Source organism: Drosophila subpulchrella, chromosome 3L (assembly GCF_014743375.2).
Source record: "Drosophila subpulchrella strain 33 F10 #4 breed RU33 chromosome 3L, RU_Dsub_v1.1 Primary Assembly, whole genome shotgun sequence".
NCBI lineage: Eukaryota > Metazoa > Arthropoda > Insecta > Diptera > Drosophilidae > Drosophila > Drosophila subpulchrella.
Window position 1 is genome coordinate 5660971 of NC_050612.1, and position 22685 is coordinate 5683655.

Below are 22685 nucleotides of genomic sequence, written 5' to 3' on the forward strand. Positions count from 1 at the left end.
CATATAATCAGATAAAGTTCTACTAAATACTTTTAAATTCATTTTTACAAGTCGATCTTAATAAGATATCCATTTTTAAAGTACAGCTTATTTAGCTGGAGAGATATTTATCAGATATCCTAACATTTCGCTCTCTGTACATCAAGTTCGCTGGGTAGCCAAAATAAGTGTTTTGGAGCTGAGGTCCAATTCAGTTGGAAAATGCAAGCTAGCAAGCAATTTGTGTTAGCAGGGGCGGTACCAAGGGGCTCGGATAATTTTGGAGCCAGATCTTAAGGTAGGGTGTGATAGAGCGCTTGAGAAGTGAAACATAACATTAACCTAATGAACGAGGCTCTGGGTGGGACTGACCGAGAATGGAAGATAAAGCTATATGAGGAAGTCTGCACGTAGAATACGGAAAGATACTAATTAGATAGATATTGATTGATTAGGAATGCATATTTTAAAATGGGTTCCATTATTTTTCAATTCCTGATACAATGAACTTTAGTAGGATAGGGTCAGAGTTCCTTATGGAACTCTTTGCAATTACGAATATACATACAACAAATTCTTTTCTAACACCTCAAGTTCGATTTTTGAAGAAATGCAATTGAAATAAATAATGACTCAGATATTTATAAATTTCCAAATATCTCAAATCTTTTTTATCTTAACTGCCCCTTTTCATTCACACCACATAAACTCTGACCAGTCCACAGCCAGAATGAATTCACACAATTATTCTGTAATGCTTCATATTTAATCAACTGCGACATATGCTACGTGGTTCACCTTCGACGCAGTGGCAGTTCAAGTGGCCAATAACCGGAGCTAGGCTAAGATTGAAGGTCGGGCTAGAACACCAGAGAAAACCGAACCCAATCAGAGCAAATGGACAAGAGAGCCGGCTGAATAGGATGTGACCCAATTTTCAAACCGCACCAAACAAGAAGATGCAGAAACTCGAAAAAGAACCAAAATAAAAAGTGACAAATAAAAGGAGAGCAGGCTTCTATTTTAAGGTTTCGACCGCAAAATGTATTTCACTCTTGGTTCAGTGACTTTGTTGTCGGCGGTTTTTTGCAAAAGCTCGGCAGAAACCAGTTGGTGCAACACTTTCATTCATCCACATTTTCCAGCGAAACTGCCCAATTGACCAAATACAACGGATCTGGTTTAAAGGCAATCGGACTGGATACACGCAGACTTCCTTGTTCAGTTCGCGGCGAATTATGAAATACTCGGCCGTAAAAACCAGGGTCTGGCCAAAACAAAAGCGGTGCGGCCGACCCACACTACACTTGAAATCAAGATGTTTTCCGCATCTCTCTGTCCAACTGATCAATTGCAGTCATTTACCAGCTTGACTTTAATTGTGAGGCCTGGACAAATGTCTGGCATCTGGCATCAGCATTTTAATTGACCGCACGACACGCAGAAATACCCATTTGCATGCGTTTGCTTCTTGGGCTGGGAAGAAATGGGGGAAACCTTTCAAATCCACCGGGGATGATCCCTATCGCATCCCAAGAGAGCCGGAAAAGTGAAAGGAATCATCATGAGCTTGCATATTTATTGCACTCGTCTTTATTTATTTATCATAGCTGTAAATGGCTTCAGCTTCGACTTGGGCCTCGACATCCCCTTCAAACATTGCATAAACACTTTCGGGCCCAAATGAAAAGTAAAAGTGTTCGGGTTGCTTCCTTTTTTGGCGTCAGTTTTTAAGGTCATCGAATATTTCAATTTAATTGGGGTCGAGATGATAACTGATATTAGTAATCAAGGCGATGTTGGATGATAATGGGATAATCGTGAGGTATTTAACAAGTGAACAAGGGAGGAAAAAGAGCAATTAGGAATTTCTTTCCCACACTTATAGTGCTTTATCCAATACAAATAATATAGTTATTAAAATTCTTGCTTCAATTTTATTAAATATTTACTATATCAAACCTTTTCGTAACTTTTCAGAGCACGACGACATCAACACTCTGCACGGCACCTACCAGTATCTGAAAAGCACCGGCCAGGTAAGCACAGTTGCATAAATTTGATATATCTCGCCTTTTGCCGTATCGCCGTAAACATTGTTGCATACATTATTGGTGGTTCATAAAGCGGAAAAAAGAAACCATCGAAGAAAGTCCATCAAAAGCGACCAACACATGGAACGGTAGTTCAGCTCCTTGGTGTTTGATATTGCATCTAGCCTACAGCATAAAGCATTTAGCATCTGCCTGCCCAGAAAAACTCATCCGTTGTCTATCTCTCTATGTCTCGTTCATGCGCTGCCTTGTCGCACTCATTGGGTCAAGCGAGGATCCCATTATATCTGTAGCTTTCTCCTCTTAAGACCTCACCCACATACAACACAAACAACACCCCACACCCACTAGAATTAGTCAATTTAGCCAACTAGCTATCTGGTAGACTATCAGCTATCCCAATTCCTATTCTACACTATCCTATAAAGATCTCTCCTAACACTAAACAAACTACAAAAATTACACTTCGACTCTGTCTTGGAATTTTGTCAGCGCAGTCTTTTTTTGGTTCGTTAGTTAGTTGCGACATAGAAGCGATAGAAAATCGATTTATAAAGATTAAATAGTAAAGGTAAGTGTCCGTTGTGGGGAGGATTAATATTTATGCCCACGTATCCAGCTGTGCTGTGAGCAATTTTTTGCGAAATTTCTAAGATGATGGGATGGCCCCAGGTGCCTTGTTTGTTGCTTCCAAAAAAACTAAAACGCAAACCGCTTAAAGTCTATTTTTATAAAAGTTTTTATGTTGTCCTACTTGTATTTGACTCGTTCATGTGCGTGTTTCTCTGTGTCTGTGCTCCCAACACCAAGCAACCTGCAACCTGAAACTACTCCAACTAGCACTCCCAACTTTTGCAATCCGGCAGCTTAAACACCTGACCACCGCACAGCTGAACAACACCCCTCGAGCCCAGCTGGACACGATATTCTTCAATAGAATCACAAAGACTGGCAGCGAAAAGATGATGGAGTTGCTCAAGATCCTGGGCAAGCGCAATAATTTCGAGCCCCGTCGCGATGCCGTGGGATTCTACGAAGTGGTCTTGATGGACGACGGCTATACCAAAAACTTTTTACGCACCGATGTGCTAAACTGCACGACAGCCAACACCTATACCAAACATGTGGCCTTTATAGACTTTGACCGAATGGACGAGCCCTGGCCTATATACATAAATTTGGTTCGAGACCCCATCGAGCGGTTGGTCAGTTGGTTTTATTATGCCCGCGCCCCTTGGTATTTGGCCGAGAGAGTGGAGGTCTTTGGGGATGCCGTCAAAATGCCCAGTATAGAGTGGCTCAAAAAGGACTTTAACAACTGCATCGAGGAACAAGATCCCGAGTGTGTGTACGAGCAAATGGAACTGGGCAATGTGGGCGACCACCGGCGACAGTCACTATATCTTTGCGGTCAGGTCCAGGAGGTGTGCATGTGAGTAGATGTTCTAGAGGTCGAAGGGAACAAAGCTATGGGAGAGGTTGATCGACAAGAAGGGGTCATAGGTAGACGTCAAGCCCAAGAAATAGATAGCTTTCCTTAAATAACATGATCCATATATCCGAAAAGGGTTCCTACACCCTGAAGTACGTAAAAAAAAAAAGTATTTTAAAACGTAAGTCCCTCGACTTTTCGATCAACCACGCTTTTGGTTCAAAACCCACAAGAACATTTTCGTCAGTAAGACCAAAAACTGAGAAAAACCCAACCATCTCCAGGCCCTTCAACTCCCATGAGGCCATGCAGCGGGCCAAGAAGAATGTGGAGGAGCACTACGCTGTGGTTGGAACTTGGGAGGATACAAATACCACGCTATCGGTTTTAGAGGGCTATATCCCACGATTCTTCAGTGGGGCCAAAGACGAGTACTACGCTTTGAAGAGCCAGTTGAGAGATGTAAACCGGAATATGTTCAGACCGTCAATTAGTGATAAGGCGAGGACCATACTCAGCCAAAATCTTACCCGCGAAATCGAGTTGTATCAGTTTATCAAACATCGTCTGTATAAGCAGTATATAGCCCTACAGCTGGAAAAAAATCCCAAGCTGAGGGGTTAGTAGGAAATTAGTCACTAAGGGTTTGTTGAAGAGTAATAAAACTATGCTAACTTTCGTACTGCTTCGGTCTTTTCCGGTATAAGTCTAACCCTAGCTTGGTGAACTTTCGATTGGGCTAGCTTCGATAGATTTTGCACAGATTTAGCCTCACATAGACTATCGTCTACCCAGCGGGTTGGATATAATGTACATGATCGCCGGAGCAGCGAGGAGGAGATGCGGGATCCAACAGGACATGGGCATCATCACGATCACCACTCGCACCACCATCATGTGCACCATCAGAGAAAGATCGATGGCCATAACCATAAGGCCGAACATGATAAGCAACTGGCTGTTCCCGACAATAAGCACAAGGAAGATGATGTCCACTATGAAGACGACGAGGAAGATGAGGAAGAGGACGATGACCTGGCCTATGGTGTCGGAACCGGGGATGATGAGGGCTTCAATTTCAAAGCCGATCTTTTGAACAACACCAAGTTCGCCGAGGTGGACTTTGTCTTCTTCAATCGAGTCCCGAAAGTGGGTAGTCAATCTTTAATGGAACTGATGGCTCGGTTGGGCAAGATCAATGGCTTTACCCATGCTCGAAATAAGGGCAGTGCCCATGAAACGGTCGTCATGAACAAACAGCGGCAGAATGATCTTATAGCTGATCTCCTAACCCGACCAAAGCCACACATATATAGCCAACATATTGCCTACATTAACTTCACTCGCTTCCATTTGCCCAAGCCGATTTATATTAACCTAATCCGTGATCCTATCGATCGGATTATCAGCTGGCATTATTATATTCGGGCACCGTGGTACTACCGCGATATGCAGGCCAAGTTGGGAGACAAGGCGATCCCCATGCCCTCGGAGGAGTTTATGAATCTTGATTTGGACACATGTGTAAAAAACCAGGATCCCCACTGTACTTTCACCCAAATGCAGATCAAGAACCCCGTTGGCGATCATCGCCGGCAGACGCTGTTCTTCTGTGGCATGAATCAGAAGCTGTGCATGTAAGTAGGCAGTAGATAGGGACATTAATACGCTCATAACCGAACACCTTCGATAGGCCGTTTAACTCCGAGGCCGCCATGCAAAAGGCCAAGCGAACTGTGGAGACGGAATACGCTGTAGTGGGAACCTGGGAAGATACAAATATTACGCTTTCCGTACTGGAGGCCTATATACCACGATTTTTCCGCAATGCTAAAGTGGCATATTACTGTAAGAAAGTCGAATTCTAAGCCGAGTATAAGTCCGATCTAAATCCGATTAATTTTTTCAGTGGGTAAAGACCGTCTGTCGCGAGTAAATCGCAACAATGTCACTCGAATTGTCAGCGACGAAACTCGACTTATTCTGAGAAAAAATCTCACCAACGAGATCGAGTTTTACGAGTTTTGCAAGCAGCGTTTGTATCTTCAGTACGCTGCCTTGAGCGATGGAAAGCGGTTCGGGGAGGATGACTACATTTTGGTACCCGAACAGCAAAACGATTACAATGAGGAGTATTAGTAGGAACTATTAAGAATAATTTAAATAAGTAAAAAGCCAGTATAAACTCAGAACTGTAGAACACATAAAATAAAATAAATGGAACAGTATACTACCCTTGTGTTGATCTTACATAGAAGGAAGGTTGTATTTTCAATATAAGCAATATTGAAATTGAACCCCCACTTTTTATTAAATGCTCTCTTTTTACACTTTATATATGTTGAGCTTATGAAAACAGTCCTCGATTGCTTTGTGTGTGAATACTTCTCAAAATACCTCCGTGTGAACGCAGTGTTAGGTTGCTTTCTGTGTACCTCGAATCCCGCTCGAGCTTTTTCTGTATCCTCATCCGTACTGCTAGTGTCTGTGGGACTCTCTGTGGTTGGTTTCAGATTGTACACCTGCGCCCTGACTCTTTGCAGCTGTGGCGATTAAATCCAAAATTCCTCAATAACACCAAATTCCATACTGGCGATGTTATTTACTACAATCGGGTTCCCAAGACGGGCAGTGAAACCCTGACCGAGCTTATGATACGGCTGGGTAAAAAGAACCATTTCCAAAACGCTCGGTCACCGTTTTCGAAGGCCGTTGGAGTATACTGGGACGCAGAACGCCAGCATCAAGAAGCCGTGCGCATCATGGAACTACAGGAGGACTACGCCTTTGTCTATGTGGAGCACATGAACTACATGAATGTCCGACCGTTTCATTTACCCCAACCCATCTACATTAATATGGTAGGACAAATAACTGGCTCCAAGAAGGCCTACTCACTTACACATTGATTTATCAGATTCGCGACCCCGTCGAAAGAGTAATCAGCTGGTTCTACTACATACGCACACCCTGGAACTCTGTAAAAAATTTTGAGGTCTCCGGAAAATTTCCGAATCGTTCCCATTTCGTGAAGAACTTTGAGGATTGTGTATTAACGAGCGATCCAGAATGTCGGTATTATTACGGTCTTATGTTCAAGGATGATCCTGGCGATCACAAGCGGCAAAGTCTGTTCTTCTGTGGACACTCACCCATTTGCGAGTAGGTAGTCTTGATATTCCGGTTGTTTCCTGTCTTAACAGTAAGGTTTTTTGCTCAAGACCCTTCAATACCCCGGGAGCAATAGAAAGGGCCAAACAGAATGTAGAACGTGATTTCTCGGTGATTGGTTCCTGGGAGGACGTGAATGTGACTTTGACCGTACTCGAAAACTATATACCTCGATTCTTCAAAGGCAGCATGGAGCTCTACTATGGTAATGTCCCCTTGAAGTTGCTATTTAGAGGTGCTCAAAAATACCTATATCTTCCGGTAGAACCCATTAATGGTCTGGCCTTTAAGAAGCAGAATATCAACCCCTGGAAGCCGAAGATTAGCGAACGCATCAAGCGAATTATGCGAGCCAACTTCACCCAGGAATATGACTTTTATTATTTTTGCAAGCAGCGCTTGTATCGACAATATTTTGCAATAAATAGACACCTGCATTTCTGAAGGACAGTGTGCACTTTTCGTTTTTTCCATTAACTTTACTCCGTACAATCCTGTAGTTTATTTTCTGTGTCGTTATTGGTTTTGATTCTGTTTTTGGAAGAAAGTGGACTTATTTCTCTCCCCAATTTTAAGCTGGAAAACTTGGACGCTGCTCAACTGAATAATACCCCCAAAGCGGAGCGGGATTTTATATTCTACAATCGTCTGGAAAAGACAGGAAGCCAGTCGATGACGCGACTCATGAAGCAATTGGGCGATCGTCATGGATTTGGCACTTACAGGAACATAGTCCGACCTTCGAGGCCGATGATTGATAGCGAAGAGGATGAGAGGGATCTGGTGGATCAGCTGTTCGAACTGGGTGAATACGGTGCCTACGTGGAACACGCCAATTGGGTCAACTTCACAAAGCACGGGAGTCCCCGACCAATTTACATCAACATGATTCGCGATCCTATACAGAAGGTTATCAGTGCCTACTATTATCAACGCCACCCGCTGATCTTCGCCCAGAGTTTGATGCGGAACCCCAAAAAGCGAATTCAGACCAAGAAGTTTTTCGACACCTCTTTCAACGATTGTGTCCGGAATCGGGTAACCCCATATTGTGTTTTTGATGCCCACAATCCGTTTAACGGCGATTGGAGGAGATTTTCGCTTCACCTCTGTGGAAATTCGGAAATTTGCACGTAGGTTTTTATTGTTTCGGAAAAGAAATGCAGACCTTCAATCCTAATCCAAGTTTAATAGGGATACAACTTTATTGAAGAAATGTTGATGAACGAAACATTTTTAAAACGTATAAGTAACTAGACATTTTTTAGGGGAAAAGTATAGCCTAAGAAATCTCGGTTACATGTGAGCTGATTACAAATTTAATCGTAAAGTCACTTTATTGTAACATTTATTAACTGGCAACCCAAATTTTTTCATTATATTCGTTCTCGTTTAAACTTGGACGCGGAATAAGGCACTTTTTAAATGGCCTATAAAGTACCATGGCTCCCTTTTAGGCACTTTAACTCCGAAACTACAACGCAAATCGCCAAAATGAATGTGGAACGGGAATACGCGGTTGTGGGTAGTTGGGAGGATACAAATGTGACCTTGGCTGTTTTAGAAGCCTACATACCGCGATATTTTGCCAATGCGAGGAAAGTTTACTACAGTAGGTTTATTCATAAATTAATAAACCCAAAACTCCGCTAAATTCGAACTCTCCTATCTAGACAAAACAGAACAATTTACGATAAACACAGTTTCGCATGACACTCATCTGGATAAGGATGTGGAGGAGTATCTGAGGACCAGTTTCTCCTTCGAGTTCGAGCTATATTATTTTATCAAGCAGCGACTCTACAAGCAGTATATTGCAGTGTATAAGGACGAGTTTTAGCCGTCTTAGTTTTAAATGCAAAGAAATTTACCAAATGCAAATAAATACGGGGATTTACCAAATGATTTTTACACCTAAATTTCAATTCGAGTCTTCTTTCCCTCCTTTCGCTACTAATCATTTTGAATAGCTTGGTTGCTTGAATTCACTCTCCACTCCGCCACCCATATCAGAAACTAACTCAAGGGTGACCAACGACCTTTGCAGATCCTTCAGCTAAGTCCTGATAAATTAAACAATACCCCCAAGGCGGAGATCGATGTGTTGTTTTTCAATCGGGTTCCGAAGACAGGAAGTATGCAGCTGATTGAACTTATGAGACAGCTGGGTAAAGTCCATGACTACGAGGTAGAAAAGGATCCCCAAAGAGGAGGAGTCATTCCCATTCTGGAACCCGCTGAGGAAAGCGACATGATCGATAATATCGTTAACCTTGAAGACGGATCAGTATTCGCAAGTCATGTGAATTTCCTAAACTTCACCAAACATGAACAGCCCAGACCCATTTACATCAACATGGTTCGCGATCCAGTGGAGAGAGTTATCAGCTGGTATTACTACATCAGAGCTCCGTGGGTCTTTGTCCCTGGAAGAAGGCGTAACAATCGAGAAATGCCCAATCCCCAATGGGTGAACACCGAATACGATCAGTGCGTTACAAGTGGTGAAAAGGTATGCACCTACATCGAGAATTCTCTGCTGGAACGTGTGGGCGATCATCGGCGACAGACTTTGTTCTTCTGCGGTCACAATGAATTCCAGTGCACGTGAGTTAGGTTTGCTTACCCACTTTTCCTCTCAGTGAACCCTCGAATCCCTCTGTAGACCCTTTAATGGCCGTCTGCCCCTTCAATTGGCCAAAATGAATGTGGAACGGGAATACTCTGTGGTGGGAACTTGGGAGCACACGAATGAAACCCTGGCTGTTTTAGAGGCCTACGTTCCTCGCTATTTTGCAGATGCCTCCAAAATGTACTACTGTAAGTTTATGTGGGAAAAGTCTTTAAAATCACGGAAATGTTCGAAAACCGAAAAGTTTCCTGATTTTGAAAATACTTTGTTCTTTATAATCTTTAGAAGTCCAGAAATTTGATAGAAACATATATTTTACAGCGGGTCTGCATGTCGACAAGCAAAATGTTAACCCAATGAAGCCGCATATCTCGCAGGATATATTAGATAGGGTTCGACGGAATTTCACACGTGAAATCGAATTCTATCAATTCTGTCGCCAGCGCTTGCACAAACAGTACCTAGCCCTCAAACTGAACGATCTCAAGCGGGTGGACAAATCATTGGCCAGATTAAGTGAGGCCAAAGATATGGCCACACATAACTAGTTCTTTAGATTTATTTTAAAACGAAATTAATAAAAGTGAGAGGAAAACCTAAGACTTTTCTTGAATGCCGAAATTTTTACTTCTATTTCTTCACTATCTACCGCTATTTTCCAAATGTCCCTTTCATCTTAAAGCCAAAACTAAAGATGTCTTGCTGGAATTCTACTGGACTTTACCATCTAGGGATACTAATCATTATTCTTTTGAAACTTGGGTATGCGCAATTCCATTGCAAACGGATTGCTAAGAACTTAAGTTCACTACCAAGTTAAATCTATCGCTTTATAACCGAAAAAATTAAAGCCAATCTTACATTTACTTATCCTCGAACCTTCGCACTCAAAGGAAAATATTTCAATTCGCTTACAGTCGGAAAGAATTTTAGAATTATTAAGATCGCTGCTTACTAACCAGGCAAGGCACGGGATCAACAGGATGACCTTCCTCTTATCGAAACCCTCATCATCTTTAGCTTCAGCACCTGAGCACGAGTCGTCTGAACAATACAAAAAATGCAGAAATCGAGGTACTGTTCTTTAATCGTGCTGCCAAAGTCGGGAGTGAAGCGATGCTGGAGCTTTTCATTGCATTGGAAAAGTACAATGATGATCTTACACTCGAAAGGCATGGTCTCCATACAAAATCCTTTCGTCAAATGAACAAAAAGCAGAGACGTGAGTCCGCCGAGCTTGTCGCCGACCTGGAGGATGGTACCATGTATATAGAGCACATAAATTGGCTTGATTTTGATGAGTTCGACTTACCCAAACCTATTTACATCAACTTGGTTCGCGATCCCGTTGAGAGGGTTATTAGTTGGTTCTTCTACGCCCGAAGTTCCTACAAGAATGCCATCGAGTACCGGAAAAGGCCTGATCAGAAAATAAGACCCGAGTCTTGGTATAAGAAGAACTTTAATGATTGCGTGAGGAGTGGAGATCCCGAGTGTCAATATGTACCCCATACGGTCAAGGACGCGTTTGCCAATTTTAAAAGACAATCATTGTTTTTTTGCGGTCATCACGATGATTGCATGTAAGTTGATAGGGATAGTGAACAGTTTTCCTAAGTCCATGGGCTTAACTAATGGTAATCTTGTAGGCCCTTTAACTCGCCGACTGCCGTGCAAATGGCTAAGGAGCATGTGGAAAGGGATTACGCTGTTGTAGGCAGCTGGGAGGACACAAATATTACACTGACCGTCCTCGAGAATTACATTCCACGATTCTTTCGCGGGGCCAAGCTCATGTATGAAAGTAGGTTCTAAAAATTCGACAATCAGTTAAAAATGGAACTCATATTATTACCCATTTCTAAACAGTGCACAATAACAAGATCACCAATCGGAACAAGAACAAACGTAAACCGTTTATAGAGCCTGAAGTTAAGGATTTGATACGTAAGAACTTTACTAACGAGTACGAGTTTTACCATTTCTGCAAGCAACGTTTATACAAACAGTATTTGGCCCTCAATTTGAAGGAGTTGGAGAAGCATGGTCTTTTAAACTAGTTGGTTTAAAGTCAGACATTTAGATTGTAGTAGGTGATATATATGCGAACAAATCTTCACATTTTAATAAATAGTATTCAGTAAAACCGTAGACTAGACCCACACTTTTATTACACGTTGAATCCATATCTGTGTCTTATCGTTTGTTGTGTGGCATGTGTACCCTTCCCATGAAGCTTCTAAACCCCTTCTAAACCTGTACCCCATCCCCCAATAGTTAGGTGACCTAACGCCTGGCCGACTGAACAATACAGCCAAGGCCGAAATGGATCGTCTGTTCTTCACAAGATGCGCCAAAGTCGGCAGCGAGTCGCTGATGGAATTTATGGAGCACCTGCAGAATATCAACCACTACCGGGTGGACAAACATGGAATTAGCAGGAGATCGAAAAGGCAACTCAAGCCACTGGAACAAGCCCGAACTGCTGGCTATGTCTATAACATGGATGAGGGATCGGTTTACATAGAACATATTCCTTGGATCGATTTCCATGAGTACAATCTTCCCAAACCAATCTTTATCAACCTGGTTCGAGACCCCGTTGAGCGAATGATCAGCTGGTATTACTACGTCAGGAACTCATATAGGAATGCCATTTTCTACAGAAAAAATCCCCTGGCTCCCATTAAGCCCACGGCCTGGTTTAAAAAGACCTATAACGAATGTGTGAGAAGTGGGGACCCAGAATGCCAATATGTTCCATTGGCAGTTCGCGATGTGGTGGGAAACTTCAAAAGGCAATCTATATTTTTCTGCGGGCACGATCAGGACTGTTTGTGAGTGCTGCAAAGGGCTTAAAGTCCCAACCTCAAGAGAAGTCTCCATAACCAAAACCTTATTTCAGGCCCTTTAATTCTCCCCTGGCTGTTCAGATAGCCAAGCGCAGGGTTGAATCAGAATACGCTGTGGTGGGGACTTGGGAGGAGACCAACATAACTCTTACAGTTTTGGAGCACTATATTCCCCGATATTTCGCTAGAGCTAAAATGATATTTCACAGTAAGAATTCCACATAAAAGATAATTCGATGTTAGCACCTAAACATCTCCGTTCTAGTGTACCAAAAGACCTTACAGAATCGCAATCGCAATAATAGAAAGCCCCAGGTGGACCCAGATGTCAAGGCCATGGTCAGGCGTAACTTCACCCATGAATACGACTTTTACTACTTCTGCAAACAGCGTCTATATAAGCAGTATATAGCCCTTAAGCGATATGAAATGGAACGACTGAATAACCCCTAACTTCTAAGACTGATCTTTCTTTAGTTGTTGACATAGTTTCTTTGTAGCTCTTTAATAAAGTACTCAGTAGTAAATGTAACTAACATAAAAACCCATAGAAGTCTTTCAAAAACCTTAGACCAATTCAATCTATATAAATCACAGCTTGCTTCGTTGAGTAGCAAAAAGTTGAACAACACTCAACATTCTAAGCTGGAGGTGATCTTTTTCAATCGTGGAGCCAAAGTTGGAAGTGAGGCTTTGATGGAACTCATCCAAACGATGGCTCCTTATAATAACATGACAGTAGTCACCAAAGGACCATTAAATATAATATCCCGAACACGATCGCCTGGAGAACGAATGATACAGGCCCTTTGGGTGACCGAGTTGGAGCCAGGCACTGTATACATAGAACATTGCAATTGGTTGAATTTCCGCAGATATCAGTTGCCAAGACCCATCTATATCAACTTGGTTCGCGACCCCGTGGAGCGGATGATTAGTTGGTATTACTACGTTCGCAGTAGTTACCGCAACGCCATCCACTTTCGACGATTTCCCAACGCGACAATACAACCGGAGAAGTGGTTTAAAAAGAGCTATAACGATTGTGTTCGCAGTGGTGACCCAGAGTGTCAATATGTACCTGGAAGTGTTAAAGAGGCAGTGGGTAATTACAAAAGGCAAACTCTCTTCTTCTGCGGTCACGATAGAGAGTGTTTGTAAGTAGATTTGAACAAAAATTGGTCTTTCCATTAGAACATATTTCAAGTGAAGAACATATTTCAGACCCTTCGACTCTCAACGTGCCATTCAGCTAGCCAAAGTACATGTGGAACGGGACTATGCAGTTGTTGGAACTTGGGAAGAGACTAATATAACCCTAACTGTATTTGAAGCCTACATCCCAAGATTCTTCAAGGGAGTCAGGAATATCTTCGAGTGTAGGTTACTTGTCATGCCTCCAATTCTTGATTTGATCGAATTTCAATTGGTTTTGTTGAATACTTGAACACTTTTATGTTGGTTATATCCTGGGATAGTTATCGGTATAAGTTAGTTACACCATTTACACTCCGTTTATCATCCTCCCATCTGTGTTTTGTTTTGATATTTAATGGAGCCCACAAAAACCCCTGACCTTCCCAGCTCGGCCGGGTGACCCCAATGAATCTGAACAACACTCGATACGCGGGCTCTGAACTTGTGGTCTTCAATCGACCAACCCGAGTGGACAGCGAGCAAATGTTGCCACTTTTCAGGCAACTTGCCGCCATGAATGATATCAATGTGGTGCTTAATGGACCTGTTAGAACGATGAACAGAACTCGCACTGAAAAGGAGCAGCTGACCGAAGCGGAATGGGCTAATGAACTGGAGAGTGGATCGATCTACATGGCCCACTCCAATTGGCTGGACTTTGATAGCTATGGGTACAAGAAACCAATATATATCTCCCTTGTAAAGGATCCCATCGATCGGATGATTACAGACTTCCACAAGAGACGCTCTTGGGTTAAGAGAGCAATATACAGAAGGATGTACCCGGGACGTCCTGAGAGGTCCGATGAGTGGTACCAACAGAGTTTCAACGACTGTGTGAGAAGTGCAAGTCCAGAATGCCTCTTCGTCCAATATTCAGTGGGGGATTATATTCAGGACTTCAAAAGACAATCCCTGTACTTTTGCGGCAATGAAGCCGATTGCTTGTGAGTAGTTCAAGGCTTCGTTGACTTAAGTTTGAAGTATAACCCTTCTGTAGGCCCTTTAATTCCCCACACGCTATACAGGTAGCAAAACGAAGAGTGGAGAAAGAATATTCTGTGGTGGGCACATTAGAAGAAAGAAACATAACCCTGACTGTGTTGGAGAAATACATTCCCAGATTCTTCAATCACGCTCGTTTTCTATATAAATGTAGGTAGTCCCCGGGTTAAATTCAAAAAGTGTTCAAGTATCGTCGGCAAAATATCAAGAGTCATGGATTTATCTCTTTCAGTGCACAGCAAAGCTATTCGAAATCGGAATCGCAATAATCGCAAGCCCCATATAGATCCTGATGTTAGGGAGATGGTAAGGCGGAACTTTACCAACGAATATGAGTTCTACTACTTCTGCAAGCAGCGTTTGTACAAACAATATTTGGCCCTGCAACTCGAGAACAATCTTCATTAAAGGTTTCAGATAAAACTAACGCAAATAAAGAAATTTATTTTTACTGATAAAATGAAAATGTATATATAAATATTTTGTATTTTTCATAAAGAAATGGTTTATTGAAGGGTTTCTTGTCCTATATTAACGTCTGAGCTGTTCGATTAGTTTAAGAAACTGTTCTGCCCAGTTATTTGAATGTCTAATTAGGCCATTAAAAACATACCCTTTGCCCAAAATGCATATCAAGTACCAAGGATCTAAAGGTAAAAGAAACCACATTATTACATCTATACATTTTTTGTATTTTATTTTAAAACCTTCCTTTGAACCTTCTTACCAGATGTCCTCCTTAAACGTGCGGGACTTGAATAATACCCGCAAGGCCCAAATGGAACTGGTATTCTTCAATAGAGTTCCTAAAGTTGGAAGTCAGACGTTCATGGAGCTTCTTCGACGACTTTCCGAGCGTAATAATTTTCAGTTCCATCGCGATGCAGTCCAAAAAGTTGAGACAATACGTTTGGCGGAGGACCAGCAGCAGGAAATGGCCGAGGTGATCAGTGAGCTCCCGGAACCCTCAGTCTTTATAAAGCATGTGTGCTTTACAAACTTTACCAAGTTCAACCTGCCCAAACCAATTTACCTAAATGTGGTTCGTGACCCTGTGGAGCGTGTCATCAGTTGGTTTTACTACGTGAGGGCTCCTTGGTATTTTGTGGAGCGGAAAGCAGCCTTTCCCGATCTACCATTGCCCCATCCTGCTTGGCTTAAGAAGGATTTTGAAACATGTGTTCTTAATGGCGATCAGGAGTGCACCTATACTCAGGGAGTCACGGTGGAGGGAATTGGCGATCATCGCAGACAGAGCTTATTTTTCTGCGGTCACGACTACGAGTGCACGTAAGTTTCTGTTTTTGTAGCCTTAAAAATATCAAAGTTACTGTTACTGAGTTATTTAAAACAAGTATACGATAAAACTGGGAAATTATCTTTTTAATAAATGACTAATACATTTCTAGGCCTTTTAACACCTTGGGTGCTCTTGAACGAGCCAAATTTGCCGTAGAGCAGCAGTATGCTGTTGTAGGTGTACTCGAAGATCTCAACACCACACTCTCCGTCCTGGAAAAATATGTACCACGATTTTTTGAAGGAGTTCGAGAAATTTATGCAAGTAAGTTTATAGAAATCTAGTGGTCAAATAAAATTCAATTCAGCCACTCTTAAAGTAATCTAATAATAATCTAAAAAAATAAATCTTTTTATGATTTTTTTATCAAATTAGGGATTGTGCTAGGATTTTGCTGAAAACTTTCTATTAACTTGACACATGAGCTATATACCTCTAACCACATCTATTTATTTTGATTTATCACCTTATAGCTAGCGCTGAATACTTAACGAAAATCAATAAGAACAATTTCAAGCCGCCGGTCAGCGAACATGTAAAGGATATAGTGCGTCGGAACTTTACAAACGAGATCGAGTTCTATCAGTTTTGCCGCCAGAGACTCCACAAACAATATTTAGCTGCCCACTTACCCCAGCGAATTATCACAGATTCAGCTCATCTGCCCGGCCTAATTGGCAATTAAATTGGATACTTTAAAAATCGCGAACAAATGTAGAAACAAATATGACCAACAAAATTGTACTCAAACCTGTAGTCAGCTAAGTTCCCCATTATGTTTTAGCTAAATGATTGTTTTTCTTGTGTATATTTCAAAATGGTTATCAAAAATATGACAAATCCATCTTATATTTATATTGATTAGTAAGTACTTAATATTAGAAAGACCTGAATTTGTATTGTGATGTCTTCAAGTGAACTGTTGAAATTTTTGTTTTAGTATTTTAGTTTTAAGACGATTATGATAATACAATGTATAAACTAATAAATGAATATCCTAAGAACACTTTGCTTTTGTACTATTTAAACTTTTTTGTCTATGAAACGGAGAGCACAAAAAATACTGATAACAAAAAAACTTGATAAAATCAACGATAATGGGTTACAAAACTTAAACAACATTTCGAGTATTTATATATTATGTCATGAAAATAAGTCGGTTAAAATATAGATAGCGAATTTAAGGAAAAAGAACGATTGGTTGGTGGTTTTTACATAAACTATTCTATGAACTGGAAATTCTCTGCTTGAGATTTTTACACTAACTTATAGCACTTGTTTACTATTGTCGGGTTGGCGCATCGATTAACTGGACGCTTTTTGCTGAGGATAGATAAAAAAAAATTAGGAAATTGTTTATGATTATTAAATATATTTTGCATACCGCTTATTACCAAACAACGCGAAAGCCTCTTTTGATTTCATAGCCTCCCAAGGACCGGGTATTTCTCTATGCACCCGTATGATATTCAATGCGGAAGAATCATTGCTTGACACTTCTACAATTCTTTGGGGATTCTTTATATATGTCGATATGGGATCCTTTTCAATTACTTGTAAAACTTGATCATCGTGCAGTTCTAGCCATTCTGGGCTATCCGATCGAATGTTAAGAAGTTCAGGAGCCAATCGTTGTACTGCACTGGCAAAAATACCGTCCATGGCACATGTACGGGGACATTGATAAGCAGCCACATGGAGCCGCGTTCTGGCCTCGAACAAGCGATATATACGATGGTAGTCCTGATAACGATACTCTATGCGTTGTCCATCGGCCGATATGCGCGCCTGAAGAAACACATCATTAAAATCCATTTCCGCTGAGTTGAGGACTTTCAAGCGATTGTTATCACGGCGCAGGTAATCCCATTTATCTACATCCAATCCGCAGCGACGGTTATGAACAATATCAAAGATGTATGTATGACCCATCATGGGAAACGAAAGAGAGTCACTACATCCCAGAATCAAAGCCTTTATCAATTGAACTCCTCGCCCGCTACCATCGTCCCTCAAGGAGACCAGCTCCTGATTAACGGCATCTTTAAAAATTAGATCCACACAGGCCAATGCGTTTTGCTCGTGCTAAAAGAAAGTCAAGTCGTAAGCCTTATCCTACATCTACACCGGATTAAATGTAACTTACATCAAAACTATGATGGCACGCAAACTCCCAAGCATGTGACATCGGTCCATGTCCTATATCGTGAAGAAGGGCGGCTATCTCCACCGCCTGACGACACCAATCCGGTAGTTTTGGCTCATAGTGCGAGTTCCGTAAGATGGCCCTTAGATGGTCCTGTGCGCTTTTGTAGGCTCTTGTATATGAAAAATATATACATTTCGATTTTAATTTAAATTATACGTTCTTAATATTTACCCAAGACAATGATCGAATCGCTTGTGATTGGCCTTCTTATCGAGGGACCATGGTATGAGACCTAGTTGGTGGACCTTTTTAAGTCGCTGAAAGAGAGGATGCTCCACGATCTCCTGAATATGGCTGGGCAGTTCAATCACACCATGAACCTCGTCCTCAATAAGCATCTGAAAGTGTAAGGGACAAAGATATAATTTTTGTTGTATTAAATGTATAATTGACTACTAGTTGTCTTATACTTAGATTTTTTAGAACCCGTTATAGATTTAAAAGCCGAATAACTTGTTGAATTCATTTATTCCTTTACTTTTAGGTGAACATATAAATACAAGTTATGAATGGTATGTGAATTTAGCTACCATCGCTTCCACCACCGCTTCCTCCACCGCTGCTTCCTCCACCGCTGCTTCCTCCACTGGAACTTCCACTACTTCCACTGCTGCTGGTACTGGAAAACGAACTGCTTCCACTACCACCACCACCACCCCCCAAGCACATGGAGACTATAAAAATACTTAGGCATATGATGTCTGGAACTAGACCTATGGCGGCCATAATATACTCCTTCTTTTCGAGATGGCCATCGATCATCCCTTGAATGTTAAGAATAAGCGAGGCACTGTGAATGAGTAATTTGGTAAAACAGGAAAGAACATTTCCAACAGGACAGTCCTACCAATATGGGAGGGTCATCATCTGGGCTGCAGCGTACAAAGCTAATAAAACGGTTTTGCTTGCAGATTTCCAAAATACAAGTAAATTAATTATTGTCAAGTAAATTAAGGCTGCAAGCCCCAGCTTCCAATTTTTCGATAGGGAATACGACGCACTTTCACTTAATAACACAACAATGGCTGCTGTGGTCAATGTCACAACCATGCTGACCTGCAACAGTCGATCTTGGTAAAGTAAATCTTGGTAAATACGCAAGTTCTTACTGTCAATTGGGCCACAACTTTCCGATAATATTTTGGCCGCTTCAACGAATCATCATACGGAATATCACTACCCAGAGGAGGTGGTATAATTAAGCTTGCAGAAAATGCCATTTTTGCAATTTTCAAACGGACCCTGCCGACATATGTGTTTTTAAGGTAAAACTTGTATTTTATTCAGTGTTTGTAGTATAGAGTTTGTGAGACTTTTAACGCTAGGTCACTATATTTAAGGAATCTGGAGCAACTTGATCGTCTCCATGTTAAAATAAAGGTTAGTTTCAAGCCCAGAAGTTTATAATGTTTAGTTTTGGTTTAGCATGCAGACGAGAAAACTTCTTGGGGATTTCTTTCGTCAATCATCTCAAATTCGACAACTATTATTTAGCCGCCCGTTATTCAGATCTAGGTATTTTTAATTACAAATCTGAGCAAGTTTTTAGTAAATTGGACTCTTGGAGATCAAGAGAGAGTGCTCAAAACTGTGGGGAGAAATTATTTAACTTATTTAAAGACAGTATATGAGTATGTCCCAACGAACGACCCAGCTAACTCCCAGCTTGTCGATTACGAAGGCAAGGGTTTTTTTAATAAAAAATAAACAGAATTAAGAAAAACTAAGTAGGAATACATTTTGTTTTACTTTTATTCTGGATCAGCATCACCAGAGAAGTCTGTAGCCATGTATGACTAGATGAGCTTCGTAGCTTCCGTTCTCGAATTTATTATTTTGCCTCTTTTAATTGGCTTCCGATATGTTTAATGTTCGTTTGTAAACAAAACGTGTGGAGTTCAGATAAGCTTGCTGAATCCAAACCCATCAGCCTTAGATGAAACTTTTTCGCTGACAATCACATCTTTCCACTCGAGTACAAAGTTTATGTTTGCATAAGAGTTTCTTACTTTGTAAGCATTGTAAAAAAGTCAAAATTAATGGCATTCCTTACATATGTATGTACATGGTACACACAATATGTCACCATAGAAGCATATAAAGTGATTGAATCAATAAACATGTTTATTATAAACAACTTCTAAAACATTGTTAAGAAAAATACAATTTACTTAAGTATGAATGTGACATTCGTAAATAAGTTATAATCAGGGGTGATCCTAATGCGATTGTTGTGTTTTTTTTTAATTTGAAAGGTGCCCTTTTTTTAAATTTGTTAGTTTATAACAAATTTCAATAATCCAAATAGGAATATGCTATAATTCTTCAGGTTCTAAACATCGGATTATAGCAGGCTTCGTAAAAAGAACACTTAGTTTTTGTAAGAGGCACCCCCTTTGGACGATCCGAATATAGATTTTTAAAAACTTTTTGTTCAATTGTACTATATTTGAAAAACGCTGCCTTAAAACTTAGATCAATATCTTCAGTACTTACAAAGTTGTAATTTTCTAAGTGGAAGTGCCTGAAGGCGCGTTTAAAAGTGTTCAAAACTGTAAACGAGTTTTTCTCGAAACGCCTTCTTTTTTAGTTTTTTGGTATACAATTGAGAGAGCTATACTGAACCCATCGAGCTTTATCATTTAAAAGGTAATATAGTTGTCTTTTAGATAAGAACGATTTTGAAGAAAAAAGTGGTTGTATTTTGTTTAGTATCCGTGTTAGAAAATATAATGTTGTCACTTAGAAGAGAATTTAATTTCCTTTCCCATCATAAATCTCGATCGACTTAATACAGGACATGCAATTATTTAAACTAAAAGAAATCGTACAATTAAAGAAAGAGAAAACAGGTCTCAAAGTTCTCGGTTTGCATGGACGATCCATACAAAATGGGATGCGTTTTCTTGCATTTCTTCCAAAGCATTGGTAATATGAGTATAAAACTTTGTCAGTATATTCTTAGACAGATCAAAAATAAGAGGTTCCGCTAAAAATAATTGTGCTATGCATATAGATTTGCCTTTAAGTGTTTTGTTAACGGAAGTTGTATACAAAATTCTATTATACAATAAAAAATCGTAGATGCTGTGGATATTAATGATGTGCGTTAAATTTAAAATATGATCCTAATTTGGGAGGGAAAAGGGTAAATTGTAGAACGGAAAAAATTGAAAACCAGTATCCAGGCTAAACTCTATGCAAAAGAATGTAAGCTACACAAATTCGTTTTGAAAATACCCCTCAACTAAATCCTGGCCACGCCACTGCACTTTATTGTTTATAACAACCATTTGTCTGATTTTAAGCATTTGCATAACAAAAACATTCCGAAACGAAAAACAAATTAGCTTCAACGGCTAGTGTAAAATGCCTAAGTGACACAACGCAGTGCGAAAGGCACATAACGATCGCAACTAACGGAAATGGGTCAAGTGCAATCTGGAATTTTCGCCAGTGCAATCAATCAGCTGTTTTTGCACAGCTGGAAGGAAAAGCGGGAAAGCTCACCGATTGGACTGCTGGTGGTTGTTGTTGTTGCTGTTCATTTGGCTGTTGTTGCTGCCGGATAAGGGGGAGTTTGGTATCGAAGGGAGGGGGAGTGGGAAGGGTGCGGCGACGCTGCGCGGGGGAGCGAATAACTGCGCTGGCTGACATTCTAATTGGATTCCCGTTCCTCGACAATCCGCGTCCGAAATAAAATCGAAAATGCGAGCAGCACGACGTCGTGAATGCTGTCTTCCCGCCGATTTGTGCTAATATATTACATCAGGAAGTTTGTTTGAAGTTTTATGGCCAATTTTCGATTTGTCAAGCAACCGCACACAACTGTAAATGTGGGGATGGGGGAAAACAGCTGATTGGACCTATCGGCTATCGACCAGGGATGCGTCATAAGCTGCACAGTCTTGGCGCGCTATTCAAACCACAAAAGTCGAACATGTCCTTAATCTTGATGAGAAAGAAGATTCACCAGTTCGCTGATAGCAAGTCTAATATTTTTGTTTGCTAATGTCATCTACTTGTGCTTGCCTATTTTGAGGTCTTAAGTTTATTAGAATTTACACGTAATAACCTAAGTTGCTCTTATACTTTCAATATGTAAATTATCTTACTTCGCATAAAAAAGAGAAAATCAAATCATATTATTTAACTTAACACTATACTATATTAGTTTTCCGTGGACTTATCAACATTTATCAAGAAACCATCATTTGTATAAAAGCGGTTTAAACTAAAATTGTCGATAACATCGCCCATACCTGGTTGGAATCTTAGAAATCGCCGGCTATTGAAAAATCTGTCATTCACATTTTTTACTTGGTTCCTAAGTCAGTTGTCTGTCGCTCACTTTGTTGCAGTTCTTCGAAGCGCTCGGTTGCAAACTGAAATTGTTCCACTTTTTTCGCAAGAATTCCATCGACTTTTAGTCAGACAAGCTTAAATATGGCACCGTCCTTTTTTTTGCGATTTCTGCTTTCAAACATGCATCTCTGGAAGACCCTGCTCCTGTTCCTGGTTTCCTGCTCGATTATGTTCTTTGAGTTGGACTCGCTGGCTGCCGACTATTTGTTCGAGCTGCTCTCGGAGAAGTGGCGAGGAGGAGCTGTCTGGAGGGACCATTATGAAGTGATTACATATGCAGCTTTTGGGCTCTGGTGTTTCGGGATCATCATGCTGATGCGCGCCATGGTCACGTAGTACCGCTGAACCTTACCTTCAAGACAGGCGAGTCCGAGGACCATAGGACCATGACTCAGCAGTACTGATTTCACAATAAAATCATTTACCAATCGCAATCCGCATTTCATTTTTCACGAAGTGTCATTCATGCTGACAATTCTTTTATATCAA

The 22685-nt window shown here is 40.8% G+C and overlaps 5 protein-coding genes across 9 annotated transcripts in view; 3 read left to right on the forward strand and 2 right to left on the reverse strand.

Annotated features, from left to right (window-relative positions):
• Positions 1-16431, forward strand: part of LOC119552818 (heparan sulfate 2-O-sulfotransferase pipe-like) — a 41410-nt gene extending 24979 nt beyond the window's left edge. Inside the window, exons 3-7 of one of the 5 annotated variants that reach the window (XM_037862670.1) lie at positions 1960-2018; positions 6009-6326; positions 6383-6627; positions 6687-6841; positions 6902-7080. In XM_037862670.1, the coding sequence (XP_037718598.1) occupies positions 1960-2018; positions 6009-6326; positions 6383-6627; positions 6687-6841; positions 6902-7080 (956 nt within the window). Of the gene's footprint in view, positions 1-1959; positions 2019-2899; positions 3466-3749; positions 4101-6008; positions 6327-6382; positions 6628-6686; positions 6842-6901; positions 7081-8683; positions 9244-9301; positions 9457-9589; positions 9817-11545; positions 12106-12173; positions 12329-12385; positions 12659-15052; positions 15613-15731; positions 15887-16095 lie in introns of those variants that run through there. The other 4 variants (XM_037862667.1, XM_037862669.1, XM_037862666.1 and 1 more) reach the window with 4 other exon arrangements.
• LOC119554657 (heparan sulfate 2-O-sulfotransferase pipe-like) lies at positions 9881-11414 on the forward strand. The gene is made up of 4 exons (XM_037865658.1): positions 9881-10030; positions 10289-10851; positions 10918-11072; positions 11138-11414. The coding sequence occupies exons 1-4, from the start codon at positions 9881-9883 to the stop codon at positions 11326-11328; spliced, it is 1059 nt and encodes a 352-aa protein (XP_037721586.1). The 3' UTR covers positions 11329-11414.
• LOC119552822 (heparan sulfate 2-O-sulfotransferase pipe-like) lies at positions 12721-14744 on the forward strand (the record flags this gene model as incomplete). Its single annotated transcript, XM_037862674.1, has 3 exons — positions 12721-13277; positions 13345-13499; positions 14555-14744. Coding segments are annotated over 3 exons (888 nt in total), but the record flags the coding sequence as incomplete, so codon positions are not given.
• Positions 16401-21665, reverse strand: LOC119552820 (deoxynucleoside triphosphate triphosphohydrolase SAMHD1). Its single transcript, XM_037862672.1, has 5 exons — positions 21342-21665; positions 18003-18169; positions 17769-17940; positions 17007-17707; positions 16401-16945 (listed from the first exon to the last, which is right to left on the reverse strand). Exons 1-5 carry the CDS (start codon positions 21486-21488, stop codon positions 16879-16881), a joined length of 1254 nt encoding a protein of 417 aa, XP_037718600.1. The 5' UTR covers positions 21489-21665; the 3' UTR covers positions 16401-16878.
• Positions 18285-19134, reverse strand: LOC119552821. The gene is made up of 3 exons (XM_037862673.1): positions 18941-19134; positions 18679-18887; positions 18285-18621 (listed from the first exon to the last, which is right to left on the reverse strand). Exons 1-3 carry the CDS (start codon positions 19049-19051, stop codon positions 18354-18356), a joined length of 588 nt encoding a protein of 195 aa, XP_037718601.1. The 5' UTR covers positions 19052-19134; the 3' UTR covers positions 18285-18353.
• Positions 21666-22685: the final 1020 nt, after the last annotated feature.